The 15,578-nt window shown below is 48.6% G+C and overlaps 1 protein-coding gene across 8 annotated transcripts in view; it reads right to left on the bottom strand.

Moving 5' to 3' along the window:
* The window catches only part of BRD4 (bromodomain containing 4), a 207,028-nt gene that overhangs the window by 10,449 nt on the left and 181,001 nt on the right, over positions 1-15,578 (bottom strand). For all 8 annotated transcript variants that reach the window (XM_044995162.1, XM_044995167.1, XM_044995168.1 and 5 more), the window contains 3 exons: positions 14,948-15,000; positions 14,354-14,645; positions 1,420-1,929 (listed from right to left, as the gene is read on the bottom strand). In XM_044995162.1, coding sequence (XP_044851097.1) covers positions 1,420-1,929; positions 14,354-14,645; positions 14,948-15,000 — 855 coding nt within the window. The remainder of the gene's footprint in view (positions 1-1,419; positions 1,930-14,353; positions 14,646-14,947; positions 15,001-15,578) is intronic.

Below are 15,578 nucleotides of genomic sequence, written 5' to 3'. Positions count from 1 at the left end.
TCTTGATCAAAGGCACTATGAGGGAGACTAGGCTACACCATCATCAGCACAAATTATCTTACGAGGGTTTAAAACATGCCCATAGCTAGGAGGGACAAGGCCCTGTCTATGTCTCAGGGACCAGTCTGAGCATTCCGCTTGAGACTTTCCACTCGCCCAATCTGGGTAGAACCACTCACGCAGTCATAGGAACTTTATGTCCTTTTCAGCTGTGCCTCCACTGGAGCATATTCCTGAAGGGCTGTCATTAAGGCAGGGAAAGCACGTTGGGAAGGGTGCTTGCCATCTGATCACTTGCTGGGGGCTAGCATACATGTACATGTTTAGTGTTGTAATGCGAGCTTGGCTATTCTGGAGATGCTGGCTCTTTCCAGAGTTTGACTGTCACCAGATTCTAACTACACCTCTACCTCGATATAACGCGACCCGATATAGCACGAATTTGGATATAACGCGGTAAAGCAGTGCTCCGGGGGTGGGGGCGGGGGGGGGAGGGGCTGCGCGCTCCGGTGGATCAAAGCAAGTTTGATATAATGTGGTTTCACCTATAATGTGATAAGATTTTTTGGCTTCCGAGGACAGCGTTATATCGAGGTAGACGTGTATTTGTATTTTAACATCTAATAAACTACTCAAGGGGACAACTTAAAGTGCTTGGCTAGTAAACAATACTCAGCAGCCATCCTCCTTAACTTCAGTTTATCTCCTTTTACTGGATACTACGCTGGCAGTCATGCACTTTCAATCCTTTCATGAAGAACTTTCCAACATGCATGCCAATAGCACACAGAACTTTAAATCCAAACAGACTCAGGAAGCCTGATCTAGGTAATAAGGTAATAATTGGAGACATACCAATCTCCTAGAACTGGAAGGGACCTTGAAAGGTCATCAAGTCCAGCCCCCTGCCTTCACTAGCAGGATCTGCTCTGGGGGAGGTGGTGATTTATGCTATTACTATGAAATCACAAACCAAATGTCCTGCCAAAGGGAGCAAACAACCCCTTTTCTAGCTGGAGCTCGCCAACTGTACCCTGATTTCAGGACAGGCTAGACTTCTGGGCTGAAATGGGATGGGATGAATCTTAACAGGGCACAGCACTGCTAGTTAGAATCTGCTTCCTAACTTTGAGCCCTACAACAGTTGGTTTCCCCCATGGATTGGGATTTAAGCTCCCAGAAGAAAAGCTTAGAGTCCTCAATAGGCTATCAAGTTATCAAGGAATTCCTCAGAGACTAAGTACATTAATTGATGACCTGTCTGTGCTCCAAGCCCAATGCCAGCTCACCAACAGTATTCGCAAAGCTTAGAAGATTGTGGAACAATCATATTCCAACCAGGCATCCACCGCCCTTAATTTGTTACTAATTTTAGCTGCGCTGATGTTAAGAACTCAGAGGGGAAATTTCAGCACTCACCAGTTGAGTAGGGGTCGGGCTTATGGTGCCGTGGTGATGGGTGGTGCTGGATGACTTGCTGAGGTTTAGCTGGCTGCGGCTGCGGGGGTGGATGCTGCTGTGGAGGTGGCTGAGGCTGAGAGATATGAGGAGGGAATTGCATGGGCTGCATGTGCATCGGCCTCTGCTGCTGCAGCTGTTGTACTGAGGGATGAGCAGGAGGCTGAAGGGGTGGTTGAGGCTGCGACTGGACCTTCACTGAAGGGAGGAGAGGAGTCTGCGGCTGCACTTTCTGCAGCTGTTGAAGGTAGAGCTGCATCTGGCTGGTGCTCAGAGGCAGGCTGTGATGAGGCGTGGAAGGCTCCTCATCCTCCAGGAGGACCTGGGGAGGCTGAGGCAAAGGCGGCTGGGGGAGCATGGGCTGCTGGCTTATGGCTGGTGATGCTGCTGGAGGACGCGAAGGCTTAGGGGGTAGTGCTGCGGCTCGATTACTGGGTCTCGATGGCTGCTGAGGCAGAGCGTTGTGCAAAGCTGGGGAAGAAGAGCAGGAATACATGGCATCACATACAACAGAAGAAAGAGAGCACAATTCCCCACAGCAAAACTGCACAAGTTGTTCTGCTTATTAGACTGTCCACGCCAAACAGAGGAAAAAGCTGTGCCATTACGTCACACAGAATACCCATGGAATATAAATAAGATCTCATGGCATCTAACCCCATTTCTTAATCATGTGACCATACGTCCTTCTCTAACACATCAAGTTATCCCCAGACTTGCACAGCCTGGGACCATGTGGTGCCAGTTAGGGAACCCAGGGCTGTAGAAGAAACAATGACTTACTGTAACCATGTTTCTTTGATATGTGATGCAGATGCATATTCCACTTAGGTGTGTATGTGTGCCCAGAACACTGGAGCTGGAGAAATTTGCCTAACAGTACCCGTAGAGGGGCAGCGCTCATGCCTATATGAGGCGGCACCACCCCAACCATCCCTCAGTTCCTTTGCGTTGAATGCCCAGACATGAGACTCTGACGCAAAGTGGACAGACAGCGGGTCGCAGAATACACACCTGCATCACATCTTGAAAAACCACAAGTACAGTAAATAACCATTTCTTCTTCTTCAAGTAGATGCAGCTGTGTATTCTATTTTCCACTTAGGTGAATTACAAATACCACCCCCCCCTAGAGGCGGGGCTCAGAGTCTACCTAAACAAGGATTGCAGGGCAGCTCTACCAAAGCTTGCTTCTGCCCTGGAAGATGTGGTGATGGCGTAATGGTTCATGAATGTATGTATCAATGACCACGCAGCAGCCCTGAAAACATTCAGTATGGAAAAATTACTAAGGAACACTCTGGACATTGCTTGCATCCTCGTACAATGAGCTCCACACGCACTGAGGAGTGTAGCCAAGGCTATTTCATCTGCTGTCAATGCAGGATGTTACTCATTTGGAGATCTGTGACAAGAGCAGTTGACCCTTCATGCAATCTGCATATGGCACAAACAAATGAGATGAGGCACAAAACAGTTTAGTTCTGTCCAGATAAAAAGGCTAGATATTGCCTGACATCTAAGGTATGGAGATGCAGGTCCTTCAAAGATGAAAGCGGTTTAGTAAAAAACTCCAGTAAATACATCACCTGGTTCCAATGAAACAAAAACCACTTTAGACAAAAACGTGGGGTGTGGTTGTAAAGTTACCTTGTCTTTAGAGGACTGTATATAAGGAGGTTCTGCCATTGGAGCTTGCAACTCTCACCAGTCTCCTTGCTGATCTTATTGCTACCAGAGAAACGGTTTTCTGACATAAGAGCAAAAAGGGACAAGATAATAGGGGCTACAATGGATGACCCATCAGAGTTGCCAGGGCTGTGTTTAGGTCCAACAAGGGAACTGGCTCTCATAATGGAAGATATAGACAAAGAAGCCCTCTTAAGAATCTCATTACCATGGCACTGGAGAAGACTAATTTTCCCTGAACAGGGGGATGAAATGCCAGTATCGCTACCAGATTCACTTTCAATGGACTAAGCCAGTGGTCTTCAACCTATTTACCATGGTGGGCCACATATGCAGGTCTGTGTGTGTTATACGGGCTGCATCCACACAATATATATTTTACATGTATGGCCCTGAGGATGTCACATGGGCTGCAACTGTGTGCTGATTGGGGCACAAGTGGCCTGTGGGTTGAGAACTACTGGACTAAGTGCAAGCCCCCACGTCTGAAGGTGTAGCAGGTACTCCTAGATGTCATGGGGAGAAATCAGTTTCGATTGGATTCCTCGAGCTAATGACCATACCAAAAAAGGTTTACATTTTGCTGAGTAGGCCATTCTGGTAGAGGACTTTCTACTGTTGAGCAGCACTTGTTTGATAGCCACTGAACACTGCTCTTCCTCCTCATTCAGGCATGCAGAAGCCATGCCGTGAGATGCAGAGAGCTGAGCACATGATGCAAGATGCGTCTGTGATTCTGATTTAGCAGGTTGTGATGGAGAGGAAGCCTCATGGGAGGCTGAATAGACAGCATGGGAAAGTCAGAGAAGCAGCTTTGTCTTGGCCACAACGCATCACCAAGAATGATCTTGGCCTGAGCCACCTTGAGCTAGAGGATGACCTGAGGATGATCAGGATCACGACCACAGTGAGTTTGGACAGGGAGGCTTGACTAAGGCCCAGTTCAGAGCAGAACAGACGACATTTCCTCTTGTCTCTTGAAGTGAACAGGTAGATCATTGGGATGCCCCAAGCTGTGAAGATAACCCAGAGGACACTTGTTTTCAGGGACCATGTGTGTCTTAGTGAAAAATACCTGCTGAGATAGTCTGAACATTATTTTGAACCCCAGGCAAGTGAATGACTAGAGTAACATTATTCTCGATGCAGAACTGCCACAGTCTGATTGCCTCTAGGCAGAGCAATCTGGAGCATGCTCCCCGTTGTTTACGTAAAACATTGCGGTGATATTGTCAGTAAGTATGCGAACCACCAAGTCTCTGATATGTTGCCAAAAAGCGTGACATGCATTTTAGATGGCCCAAAGCTCCAGCAAGTTGATATGGAGTGAGGCTTCCTGTGCCGATCACAGTCTCTGTACTTTCAATGACCCCAGATGCACCCTCCAATCCATCACGGAGGCTTTGGTAACAACCGGACTTGGTTGGCGAGGGCTGGACAAAGAGAACTCCTTGGCAAACATTCTGTGGACACATCCACCACTGCAGAGTCTAGGACTAGTGGAGGGAGATGAACCAGTCTGTTTAGAGAATAAAGAGTAGGAGCAAAGACAGTCCTGAGCCACATTTAAAGTGGATGGAGGTATAACTTTGCAAACTGGACCACCTGTGTGCAAGCAGACACATGGCCCAAATCTCAGGCATGATCTAACTGTCATGGAAGGCTGAGATTTCATACTGAAGCAAAGATGGCGAATTATTTGAAAACGGTCGGTCAGCAGAAATGCTCCTGATGTCGTGGAATATAATAGGGCCCCAAGTAACTCAATATTCTGAGTGGGAGCCAAAGTTGACTTTCTGTTGTTTAGGGTGAGACCCAGACAGTCAGGCAACCGCAGTGTGGTACTGACATGAGCAAGAAGTTCCTCTCTGGATCTGCCCCTCAGTAACCAGTTGTTAAGATACAGGAAGATGTGAATTCCATTCTTCCTGAGATATGCCGTAACAATTGTGCATTTAGTAAAAACCCTGGGGGCAGAAGAGAGGCCAAATGAAGCACCGTGTACTGAAACTGGCATTCTGCCATGATGAACTGAAGGAATTTTCTGTGACTCGGTATAACTGACTCTGGGGAATTCTGCACTAAAAAAAGAGAAAGTTACTCATCTTGTGTAGTAATGTAGGTTCTTCGAGATGTGTCCCCCTATGGATGCACCACTCTAGGTGTCTGGGCACCCCTGCGTGCATAACCAGAGATTTATGGTAACTGTGCTTGGCTGGATCACACATGCGCAGTCCCTGTTTTGCGCTGCTTCAGGCGGTTAATTAGCGCTGTGCGATAAACTCCCCCCCAGTTCCTTCTCTACTGCAGAGCCTACCAATAACTCTGAAGTAGAGGGGAGGAGCGAGGGTAGTGGAGCACTCACAGGGGGACATATCTCGAAGAACCAACGTTACTGCACAAGGTAACTTTCTCTTCAAGTGATGTCCCTGTGGGTACGCTCCACTCTGGGTGACTTCAGAGCAGTACCCTCCGGAAGGCTTCAGATTTGAAGTCGTAGCAGACAAAAGCGCAGTGAGTCCAAACAGGGCATTGGAGGTTGCCTGTTATTCTAAAGTGTAATGTTGAGTAAATGTATGGGCTGACACCTAGGTTGCGGTCTTACAGATTTCCGCAATGGGGACATTGTTAACAAATGCTACAGAGATTGATAAGGCCCTGGTGGAACGCGTGTGAATCCCCATAGGGCAGTAGTGGGCAACCTTTGGCCCATTAGGGTAATCTGCTGGCAGGCCGTGCGACAGTTTGTTTACATTGCCCGTCCGCAGGCACAGCCGCCCGCAGCTCCCAGTGGCTGCGGGAAGCGGCAGCCAGCATGTCCCTGTGGCCCGTGCCGCTTCCCGCAGCTCCCATTGGCCGGGAACTTTGAACCGCGGCCATTGGGAGCTGCGGGCAGCTGTGCCTGTGGATGGTCAATGTAAACAAACCATCTTGAGGCCCACCAGTGGATTACCCGATGGGCCATGTGTGGCCCACAGGTTGCCCACCACTGCTGTAGGGGGTTGTTGACCACATTGGGAGTAACAGTTTTATGAAATCTGAAATCCATTTGGAGAGACATTGTGTAGATATGGCGTTCCCTTTGGATCATTCAGTGATTGAGACAGACAGTGTCTGAGACATACAGAATGCTTTTGTTCTAAGTAGAAAGCAATTGCCCTGTGTACACCCAGGGTACATAGTGTGGATTGTTGTCTATCCTGGTGTGGTTTAGGATAGAATGTCAGAAGGTAGATAGGCTGGTTGAGGTGAAAAGATGAGGCAATCTTGGGCAAAAACTTAGGCTGTATCTCAAGGAAACTTTATCTTTGAAAAAGACTATCTGGCTGATTTGCCAAAAGAGCACCCAATTCTCCCACCCATATGGCAGATGTAATGGCAATGAGGAACACTACTTTCATAAAAAGATGTAACAAAGAGCATGTCACCATGGGTTCAAATGGAGGGCCAGTTAGGACTTGGAAGATAGGTTGAGTCCCATGGTGGGATAGGTTCTCCCACTTCAGGATAGAAATTGCTGAGGCCTCTGAGGAATCTTTGGTGAGTGGGTGAGCAAATATGGAGAATTCATCTACTTTGCTGTGGAACGCTGTGATAGTGGAGAACTGCACTTAACTGAGCTCATGGAGAGGCCTGACTTCTCAATATTCCAATAGTCCAATATTCAGGGTAAAGACGCTGACACAGCCGGAATTCATTTTTGTTGGCACATGCCTCAAATTGTTTCCATTCATGGAGGTAGTTGGTGTGGCTGGTTGTTCTGTGACTATGTTTTGTACTTCATTGGAACATGTTATTTCAGGTCACTTGAGCCATGGAGTAGCCACGCTTTGAGATGGAGTCTTTGGGGATCTGGATGAAGAACGTGACCTGCATCCTGAGATAGGAGATGAGGCAGAAGCGGAAGCGTCCGTGATGGGATTACTGATAATTTGAGACGGTAAGGATACCAAGTTTGGCAAGGCCACATGGGGGCTATCAGAATTACCCTGGAGTTGTCCTGCCTAATCTTGTGGATCACCAAGGCCAAAAGGGAGGTTGGGAGAAACACGTAAAGGAGAGGAGTGTTCCACTTCATGAGGAAGGCATTGCCCAGAAAGTGGCAACTGAGCCTCCTCCTAGAGCAGAACTGTGGGCATTTGGTGTTTTGTATGGTTGCAAAAAGGTCTATTGTCAGGAATCCCCAATGTCTGAAGATGTCCCAGAGCGTGCATGTTGAGTTTCCACTCATGGTCCTGGGAGAAATTCCCGCTTAATGGGTCTGCCGTGGTGTTCTGGCAACCAAGTAGGTATTGTGCTGTAATGTGAATATAGTCTCTCATGCATAATTGCCAGAGTCTGAGGGCTTCTATAGAGGTAGTGTGATACTGCTCCCCCTTGTCTGTTTATACAAAACATGCAAGCTACATTGTCCATGAGGATTTGTATAGTCTTGCTTTCCATTATCAGTAAGAAGTGGGAGCAAGTGTTGTGAACGGCTCTTAGTTCTAAAAAGAACAGGAGTACTTGTGGCACCTTACACACTAACAAATTTATTTGAGCATAAGCTTTCGTGGGCTACAGCCCACTTCTTCGGATGTAGCCCACGAAAGCTTATGCTCAAATAAATTTGTTAGTCTCTAAGGTGCTACAAGTACTCCTATTCTTTTTGCGGATACAGACTAACACGGCTGCTACTCTGAAACCTGTCTTAGTTCTAAGATATTTATGTGCAGAAGAGTTTCCGCTGGTGACCAGCGGTCCTGGATAGTCCACAGACGTAGATGCGCTCCCCAACCCAGAAGTGATGCATCTGTTGTGACGGTCATCATTGGGAGAGTTTGCGTGAAAGGCACTCCTACGCAGATGTTGTCTGGTTGAGTCCAACCAGGGAAGATACTCCTTTACCTTGTTTGGTACTGTGAGGTGCTTTTTTATATTGTGCCTGTGTGGGACATAAACTGAGTGGAGGCAGGCTTGAAGGCATTCCATATGGAATTGTGCATGTTCTGGAAGCCATGTAGGCATGTTCTGGCGGTGACTTGTGGGCTGATTTGTACTGTAGCAATCAGGTTGGTCAATGTGAGGAAACGTTGTTGTGGTACAGAAGCCATTGCCTCAAGAGAGTTGAGGAAGACTCCAATGAACTCTATTTGTTGCACGGGTATTAGTGTGGACTTTTGGCATTTATTTAGAGCAGGGGTGGGCAAACTTTCTGACCCGAGGGCCACATCTGGGTGGGGAAATTGCATGCAGGGCCAAGAATGTAGGGCTGGGGCAGGGGTTGGGTTGTCGGAGGGAGTGTGGTGTCTGGGAGGGGGTGTGGTGTGCAGGAAGGGGCTCAGGGCAAGGGGTTGGGGCAGAGGAGGCATGTGGGGTGTATGAGGGGGCTCAGGGAAGGGGGTTGGGGTGCAGGAGCAGGGGCACAGTGCAGGAAGGGGTGTGGAGTGCAGGAGGTGGCTCTCAGGTGCGCTTGACAGCCCTAGTGGAAAAGGTTTTTTTGAGGCTGAGGGGTGGGATTGTAAGGGAGTTGGGGAACCTTCCCCATGCAGATCCTGGCTGAACCCAAGCCTCTCCCATTCAGTCAGGCACATCTGCCCCTGTCCCCGCACCTCCGATCCCCAGGGGTCTCTACCGCTTCCTTCCCCATCCCCATGTGTCCCTGCAGTCCCCCTCCCCCATCCCCAGTCTCAATGCTGTCACCCCACTAGCTCCTGAGCCCACACCCCCGTCTCTCCCCCCAGTAGCCATTCTGAACCCATGTCTGTTACCCCCCCAGCAGCCCCATGTGCCCCACTCTGTTCTAACCTGGCTCCACGGGCACGGCACTGTGATGAACTTCTACTCCTGGGGGAAGTCTGCAGCACTGGGCATGCACAGAATCCCCTGCCCCCAATACATTCTGCCCCAGAAGTGCTGCAATTCTGCCTTTTGCCCACCAGAGGCCACTGTGGCATCAGAACAGCCAGCTGCATTCATGCTGCTGGCTCTTCTGGTGCCACAGCGGCCTCTGGTTGGTGAAAGGTGGAACTGCAGCACTTCTGGGGCAAAAATGTAGTTTCTGCTGGAAAAAAAATCTGCAGGACACATGAATTCTGCATGACCGTACATGCACAGAATTCCCCAGGAGTAAATAACTGCCATTTGAACGTAGGTGTCCTGAAGATCCAGAGCATGCAGGGAAGACAGTCTATAGAGTGACCATTCAGAACTCCATGTACCTGATATATTTGTTGAGGCCTTACCTCTCCTTTGGATACCAGGAAGTACTGGGAGTAGAAGCTATGCCCTGTGTTCCAATGGAACCTTCTCCACTGCTCCCAAAGGCAGCAAAAAATAGACCACCTCGAGGAGCAGTATCTCGTGAGAGGGGTCCCTGAAGAGGGACAGGGAGGGAGGGTTGGGAGATGGTGTGGAGAGGAACTAGATGGCATAACCCAATCTGACAGTGCTTAGGACCCTGCTCTCAGTAGCGACTGGACCCCAATCATTGTGAAAGAGGGCCAGCCTGTCCCCAAAGGAGGGAGATGAGGAGGAAGGAGCAATGACTAGGACAGTGCTTTGGAGCAAGGAGTCAAATGGGCACTTGGAAAGGCACCAGGGAAAGGTGTGGGGATTAGCCGAACCCCAAGACCAACAGCTTCCTTCTGAGGGATCTATCCCTCTTTCTGGTGTAGTCCTGTGCCTCAGGGCATGTCTACACTTACCTCCGGAGCGATCGATCCAGCGGGGGTCGATTTATCGCATCTAGTGAAGACGCAATAAATCGACCACCGAGCGCTCGCCTGTCGACTCCGGAGCGAGAAGCATAGGCAGAGTCAACGGGGTAGCAGTGGACCTAACGCAGTGAAGACGCCCTAAGTAGATCTAAGTACGTTGACTTCAGCTACGTTATTAACGTAACTGAAGTTGCATCTTAGATTGCAACTTAGACCAATCCCTCCCCAATGTAGACCAGGCCTCAGAGGAGGGAAAGGCTGGCCAAATGTGCACTGCGGACAATACTGCTGCTGCTGGATGCCACAGTGGCACCTCTGCATCCCGAAGGACTGCAGGGTAGCCCTGGAATTCTTAAAGGAGCACAGCGTCTCCTCAGTTTTGTCTGAGAACAGTGTTCAGCTGTCAAAGGCCAAAGAAAGCCAGGAACCCCATCTCATGGTGACCACACAGGTCACCCACCCTGGCCGAGGTGTCCATGATATCGCATGTGGATTACAAAAGGCATCTTAGCCACCAAGCAGCCCTCAGTGACAAATGCCACACAATTCCTCCTGACATAGCTGTCCAGTTAACAAAACTGTACTTGGACAGCAACGCTTGCTGATTGGCAATTCACATCTGTAAGGAAGAGGTGGTGTAAATCTTCCTGCCCATGAAGTCCAATAGTTTAGAGTCCCTAATCTGTTGTTCACCACAGTTACAACTAGTGAATTTGGGGCCAGATGGGAGTTAAATCCCTCAAATCCCAGCATGGGAATGAAATAGTGCTTTTCTATGTGCTTAGCTATAGGTGGTGTCCAAGCCAGAGTGCACCAGAGGGCCTTAGCCAGTTCAAGGAGCACACTGCTAACAGAGAGGGTGACTCTCCCAGGAGCATAGAGCTGTAAAATGTCCATCAATTTGTAGGGGTTCTCTTAAAAGAACTCTGCTTGGATACCAAGAAAAGCAGCTACATACTGCAAAAGGTCTTGGTACACCTTAAAATCCAGTACCGAAGGGGAGGATGAGCCATGCAGCACAGCATCATTTGGGGATGAAGATGAGGCCCTTAACTGACCCAAAGCCAGATCCTGTTCCAGGGATGACGGACCCAGATGGGTCACCTCTGGAAGTGCCACAGGGAGGACTGCCAGTGCCTTGGCCTGCAGTGGATCGATGGTCACCACCACAGACTTGGCCGGCAATCTTGCCTTTGAGCAAGATGAAGAATAGGACCTCTGCAATCGAGGAGTGTCCCAGATTCCACTGACATGGATAAGGCATTGATTGCCAACAGGTGCAGGGCCAGGGACCGTCGTCCTGAGCATGAGATATGCGCCAATCCTGTTACATGTAACAGTTCATCAGTGGCCCTCAATGCTGGTTGGGCAATGGAGAATGGGAGGATGACAACGCCAACTCAAAGGAGCCTCAGGATTCTGGAGATAAGGGCAGAGCAAAACCGAAGGGAGCAAGTAGATGTTTGATTCGTCTATTGTCCAGAATGAGGCAGGAAACAGTGCTGCCAATGGAAGCAATACCATTGGTACCAAGCATGCCAGTGCTTGACGCAGTGTCAGTACCGAAGTGAACAGTCATACCAGAGTGTCTGATGGCACCGTCAAGAGTGGTGAAAGCCACCATGGAAACATGTGCTGTGCCGACTGCAGCAGTGCCGAGGTTCCTGGTACCGGGGTCCCACGTACCAATCACAGTACCAGCCCTATTTCCACAATTTGTGGAAGGGGAACATTGGGGCACATTGCCAACTGACCCGAGGATTCAGTGACTCGTTCAATAGAAGGGGCTATAGTTGACAGAGACTTGGCCAAGTCCTGGACCAAAGGCAGAAGGAGGTCTGTAGCTACTTGGTATGCTGCTGACACAGAAACAGTCAGTACTGGCATCTCACTCATCAGTACCAGACTCAATGGATGTCCAGAGGCTGGAACTGAAGTCAATGGTAGATGGTTTCTCACCTCCCTATTAGGTTCCAGGGAAGGGTTAGAAGCACCAGCTCCACGCTGTTCCATGCTTTTCCTGCGGGAGGTGGAAGAGTCACCCCAAAACCTGGAGCAGTCCCTACTTGCAGATGTGATTGCAGAGCCATTGGCCATTGAAAACTCATGGCGATCAGGGGAGGTCCCGGATGACTGGAAAAAGGCTAATATAGTGCCCATCTTTAAAAAAGGGAAGGAGGAGGATCCAAGGAACTACAGGCCAGTCAGCCTCATCTCAGTCCCTGGAAAAATCATGGAGCAGGTTCTCAAGGAAACAATTTTAAAGCACTTCAAGGAGAGGAAAATGCTCAGGAACAGTAAGCCTGGATTCACCAAGGGCAAGTGATGCCTGACTAACCTAATTGCCTTCTATGAAGAGATAACTGGCTCTGTGGATAAAGGAAAAGCAGTGAACATGTTATTCCTTGACTTTAGCAAAGCTTTTGACATGGTCTCCAATAGTATTCTTGCCAGCAAGTTAAAGAAGTATGGGCTGGATGAATGGACTATAAGGTGGATAAAAAGCTGGCTAGATCGTCGGACTCAACGGGTAGTGATCAATGGCTCCATGTCTAGTTGGCAGCCGATAATCAAGCGGAGTGCCCCAAGGGTCGGCCCTGGGGGCGGTTTTGTTCAATATGTTCATTAATGATCTGGAGGATGGCATGGATTGCACCCTCAGCAAGTTTTCAGATGACACTAAATTGGGAGGATGGTAGATACACTGGAGGGTAGGGATAGGATACAGAGAGACTTAGACAAATTAGAGGATTGGGCCAAAAGAAATCTGATGACGTTCAACAAGGACAAGTGCAGAGTCCTGCACTTAGGAAAGAAGAATCCCATGCACTGCTACAGACTAGGGACCGAGTGGCTAAACAGCAGTTCTGCAGAAAAGGACCTAGGTGTTACGATGGATGAGAAGCTGTATATGAGTCAACAGTGTGCCCTTGTTGCCAAGAAGGCTAACAGCATTTTGGCCTGTATAAGTAGGAGCACTGCCACTAGATCGAGGGATGTGATCGTTCCCCTCTATTCGGCATTGGTGAGGCCTCATCTGGAGTACTGTGTCCAGTTTTGGACCCCACACTACAAGGAGGATGTGGAAAAATTGGAAAGTGTCCAGTGGAGGACAACAAAAATGATTAGGGAGCTGGAGCACATGACTTATGAGGAGAGGCTGAGGGAGCTGGGATTATTTAGTCTGCAGAGAAGAATGAGGAGGCATTTGATAGCTACTTTCATCTACCTGAAAGGGGCCTCCAAAGAGGATGGATCTAGACCAGGGGTCGGCAACCTTTCAGAAGTGATGTGCCGAGTCTTCATTTATTCACTCTAATTTAAGGTTTCACGTGCCAGTAATACATTTTAATGTTTTTAGAAGGTCTCTTTCTATAAGTCTATAATATATAACTAAACTATTGTTGTATGTAAAGTAAATAAGGTTTTTAAAATGTTTAAGAAGCTTCATTTAAAATTAAATTAAAATCCAGAGGCCCCCGGACCAGTGGCCAGGACCCGAGCAGTGTGAGTGCCACTGAAAATTAGCTCGCATGCCGCCTTCGGCACACATGCCATAGGTTGCCTACTCTGATCTAGACTGTTCTCAGTGGTAGCAGACAACAGAACAAGCAGTAATGGTCTCAAGTTGCAGTGGGGGAGGTTTAGGTTGGATATTAGGAAAAACATTTTCACTAGAAGGGTGATGAAGCTCTGGAATAGGTTACGTAGGGAGGTGGAGGATTTTAAGGTCAGGCTTGACAAAGCCCTGGCTGGGATTATTTAGTTGGGAACTGGTCCTGCTTTGAGCAGGGGGTTGGACTAGATGACCTCCTGAGGTCCCTTCCAACCCTGATATTCTATGATTGGTCTTATGCGACCTTTTCCTCGGCACAGTCATCAGGGAACAGCCCCTATTGAAGTACCTGCTCCAGAACGTGAAGTGGTAGTGCTGTTGGAGCCCAAGGGCAACCTCTGACCCACTGAGGGCCTTGGGACCAAAGCAGGCCACATGGCCTGTTCGAACAGGTGCTGCTTTAGGCAAAGGTTCCGAGCCACTTGAGTCAGTTTCTTAAACTGATCAGCAGACTGCGCAATGCTTCTTGACATGGGCCTTGCTACTGGGGATTGCTTCCCTGCACAAAAGATAATGTTTAAACCCCAGAAGGGCATCACTAGGGAAACAGACTGGTAACACAAACTACTCTGACATTAAGGGTACTACTAACTATATACAAGAGAAAAACTAAATTAGTTGAGAGGTTGAGACCACACAAAGCTCCGACGCCAGTCACGAGCAGGAAGAAGGAACTGAGGGAGGATCAGGACAGCACTGCCTCATGTAGCCAGGAGGACTATAGCCACAAGGCACGAGTGCCACACCTCTACAGGTACTGCTGGGCAAATGTCTCCTGTTCTGGTGTGCTGGGGAGACACACACATCTACATGGAATACATGGCTGCATCTACTCCAAGAAGAAGAAAGGGCTACAGCTTTAGACACACAGCATTGCCCATTAAGTGCTTACCTGGAGGAGGGACTACTGCATGTTGGTTCAAGTGAGGAGGAGTGCTATGCTCAGGTTGCTGGGGAAGATGGGGTGGCATCTCTGGCTGAGGAAGATGCATGATGGGCTGGGTGAAATGTGTGATAGTGTCGAACATGTTCCCTGGGAGCGGATGCTCCATGATGGGGACCTGTGCAGGTACGAAAGGAGGGGGAGAGGACTTCATCGGAGGCGGTGCTTGTTGAGGGACAGGCTGTGGAGGCAGTGGTTGCATCTGCTGCTGCTGCACCTGCTGATGGTGGTGGTGGTGATGCTACGGAAGACAAAAACTCATGAGATCAGCAGAACACCTTCTCACTTAAGCTTCCAGCCTTGTGTCATCTGGTATGCAGGGAGGCAGCTCAGAACAATTCCAGACATCAATAACGGAGGGACTGAGCCTGTGGTTGACTATAAGCTCCTGATCTAAATAAGAGATCTAAATTGTTCTCCTAACAGCCTGTGTGCCCGGCCCAGCCCAACCTCTATGATGATTCGGTGGTCAATGTATACTGAGGACTCTAACTCATAGGAATTCTCTCATGGCTCCAGGAGAGAGGCTTCTCCAAAACTCACCTTTTTTTGCTCTCGCCCAGAGTGCCCTTTCTTCTTCAATTTTGGTGCCATTTCTGTGGAGAAAGGAAGAAGGGATAATAAAAGGGTTAGCATCCAGGTGCTGCTCTTCCAGGAATCACTGACACAAATATGGGAGCAACTAATATTACTGATCTCGGTTACAAGTATAACACTTAAATCACAGGAAGAGTAGCGAAGTTTTGGTGCTCACTGCAAACTGCTCTCTGAAGCACTCGTGAAGCACACATTTTCAGACACAAAAACAGGCAGCTTTTTCTTGATTTTAACTTTGAAACTTACTACAGATTCCTGAGGAAAGAAATTCGGTTTCCTTGGCTACATTTTTGTTCCTTCACAAAACCAGGAAGGATCAGAACTTTCAAAACATCAACTACCATGATTTACAAAGAAATTTCTTCAAGACTTTGACCAACACTAATTCTTCGGCTGCAGGCCTTTGGGACACCAAAGTGACAGACTATAAGAATTGGTTAGCCCTTGCCTATATTAGAGTTTCTTGGAAATCTCTCACCAGTGCAGTGCCACTGGTGGTAACCAAAGTGGGAGTTAGTGTGGATAGGACTCAGGGCGCTGCCAGAATTTGTGTCATGGTGTCTTCTACACCCATTCT

This window comes from Mauremys mutica, chromosome 20, assembly GCF_020497125.1.
Source record: "Mauremys mutica isolate MM-2020 ecotype Southern chromosome 20, ASM2049712v1, whole genome shotgun sequence".
Classification (NCBI taxonomy): Eukaryota; Metazoa; Chordata; order Testudines; family Geoemydidae; genus Mauremys; species Mauremys mutica.
Note: the sequence above shows the minus strand (reverse complement) of the source record. Positions and strands in the feature narration are given on the sequence as shown.